Source organism: Hipposideros armiger, unplaced genomic scaffold (assembly GCF_001890085.2).
Source record: "Hipposideros armiger isolate ML-2016 unplaced genomic scaffold, ASM189008v1 scaffold_164, whole genome shotgun sequence".
Lineage (NCBI taxonomy): Eukaryota > Metazoa > Chordata > Mammalia > Chiroptera > Hipposideridae > Hipposideros > Hipposideros armiger.
Window position 1 is genome coordinate 505,485 of NW_017731514.1, and position 2,569 is coordinate 508,053.

A 2,569-nucleotide genomic window follows, 5' to 3' on the forward strand; every position below is an offset into this window, starting at 1 on the left:
GGGGGGGGGGGGGGGGGGGAGAAATGAGCCAGACTGGGGAGAGTTCATTGCCAGCCACAGAAGGGTGACGTGCGGGCAGGGGGCATCATGGAACGTTCTGGAAACCCGGTGCTCTGGGACCTGTGAGATGCCTGAAGGCTCTTTCCCTACAGGACTCCGCACAGAGGGACTGTTCCGGAGATCCGCCAGTGTCCAGACCGTCCACGAGATCCAGCGGCTCTACAATCAAGGTGAGTCGGTTCCCAGTGACCCCTCACCCTGAGCCTCCCACCCAGCCAGTCCCACAGTCCTCCAGGGCCTCAGAGCCCCAAGACCCAAGGCAGCATAACCCCTATCCCTCAGGCCCTGGAATAGCTCAGGGCTGGGGGGAGCTGCCCAGGTGAATCCTATGCACAGGCCCGTAGCCTCCCAGGGCCAGGTGGCCACACCTGCCTTTAGGGTTTCTCAACTACACTCAGAGCAGGCGGGTAGGTGGTATGAAGTGTAGGAAGTTGTTCGCGGGGTCTACCTCAGGCAGCTTCTCCAGCTCTTACAGAACGGCTTCCTCAGCTGCCCTGTGTCACCTGCAGGTAAGGGGACATGGCGTCAGAGCTCAGCACGCCAGTGACATTAGTAAAACAGCTCACTGACAAGGAGGTCTCCCCTCGACTGCATGCACACTGGTCATTCCCACTCAGCAGGTGACAGGACCGGCCCTTCTCAGCCCTGTGTGCTGAGCATGGGGACAGTGAGAGCCGGAGCCCTGACCTCAGAGCACTGGCATCCTAGGCGAGACCAAGCCACGCAGCGGAGAACTCACTAGCATGCCCCAACCTCCGCCAGTCACCCTGGAGAAGCAAGGAGGGTGGGGTGACAGCACCCCCTTTTCCAGGAGAAGACAGTCGTCCCCTGGACCTGTGGCTCCAGCCTGAGGGTCTTCCCTTTGGGAGGTTTAGAGCCGTTTTGCATCAGAGCCCGTTTTGAAGCAGGAATCCCCAGCCCAGGGTCCGCTCTCAGGGGCACGATGCTCTGTGTCCAGGCAAGCCTGTGAACTTCGATGACTATGGGGACATCCACATCCCTGCCGTGATCCTGAAGACCTTCTTGCGAGAGCTGCCCCAGCCGCTGCTGACCTTCAAGGCCTATGAGCAGATCCTTGGAATCACAAGTACGTACCTGCCCCAGGGGTACCAGCCAAATGCCAGGCTGGGGGTGTGGGGGCTGTACGGTCTCCTGGTGCCACCGGCACTGCGGGCCAGGAGAGGGGGCTGCCCCCACCTGGACCCCTGCTGAGGTCCTGGGCCCCTGCCAACCTCAGCCAGGCCTCCAGTGTCCATGGGTGGAGTCAGGGCTTGTCAGATGCAGCTGGGCTGAACGGCAACGTGGCCAGGGGCGTGCTTGGCGTGGTTCCCGGCACGCAGTAAGTGCTCCATACACGGTGGCTTTGTGACAGTCAGCAAGCTGGTCTCTCCTACTCGCCAGCGAGTGCTCTTTCTTGAAGGGACCATAGTAAGAGCTGGAAGTGGACCTTGCCCCAGGATCCGCTCTGGGATCGTAATTCTTAGAAAGATGAGCTGAGGCTGGAAAGCTGATTCCAGGAAAAGATGGTGGACTCCAAGCATGTTAGAACTTCGTGTCCATTCAAATTACCCAACGATAGCTTGAGGTCATGAAAGAATGGCTTTTATTAAAAAGCCAGCAAGGGCCGGCCAAGAGGCTCAGTTGGTTAAGAGCTTGTTCAAGAGTGCGAGCTCTGAGCAACAGTGGTTCGATTCCCAGCCTGAGCTGAGCTGCTGCTGAGCTGCCAGATGGCTCAGCTAAAAAAAAAAAAAAAGCCAGCAAGAACGTTCACACTAGGGAATTTGGGGTCTTTCAGCAGGGGCTGTGTTTGTGAAGCATGCAGAGTGTTCATGATAACCCTGCCCAAGGCTCGGGGGAGGTTAGCACTGGAGGACTGGGGTGTGTGTGCGCACGCACACTCATGCACGCCTCTCCAGCGGGAACTTGGGGAATGCTTGTTGATTGTTGAGTTTTGACTTGAAGTTTATGGAGCTCAGTGGGGGGTACAGTTATGAGGGACCTGGGGGTCTCAGAGCCTGGCACAGCTACCTTCAGGCCCCTGGTGGGTGTGGGACCTGAGCTGCTGAGAATCAAATAGGCTTAGTCTAGAGCAGGGTTGACCCACTTTTTCTGTAAAGGGCCAGACAGTAAGTATTTGAGGCTCTGTGGGCCACACTCAACTCTGCTGTGAATGCAAAAGCAGCCATAGACAATATGTAAGTGAACGGGTGTGGATCTGTGCCAGTAAAACTTTATTGACAAAAATAGGCCACTTGGCCTCCGGCTGTAGCTTGCCAACCCCTGGCTTGGATTCTTCCCATTTATAAAGTGATTGGGCTTTCCGGGCGTTCTGGGAGGTCATAGCGACAGCGCCCATCATGAAGAAGAGGGTGGAGCTCGCAGAAGACAGGGATTTGCTGAGAACAGCCGCACGGCCGGGCAGTAAGTGGGAGCCCCAGGCCCAACAGCGGGACAGCCAGTCCTCCCTCCGCCTGGCCCGCCCCTAGGTAGGGGCGGACTCAGGACCTTC

General features: G+C 57.8%; 1 protein-coding gene across 1 annotated transcript in view; it reads left to right on the forward strand.

The window, feature by feature from the left end:
• Window positions 1–2,430, forward strand: part of ARHGAP8 (Rho GTPase activating protein 8) — a 51,201-nt gene extending 48,771 nt beyond the window's left edge. The window contains exons 6-8 of the mRNA XM_019651680.1: window positions 153–230; window positions 1,019–1,147; window positions 2,369–2,430. Of these exons, the coding sequence (XP_019507225.1) occupies window positions 153–230; window positions 1,019–1,147; window positions 2,369–2,403 (242 nt within the window). The 3' untranslated portion in view covers window positions 2,404–2,430. The remainder of the gene's footprint in view (window positions 1–152; window positions 231–1,018; window positions 1,148–2,368) is intronic.
• The last annotated feature ends 139 nt before the right edge of the window (window positions 2,431–2,569 follow it).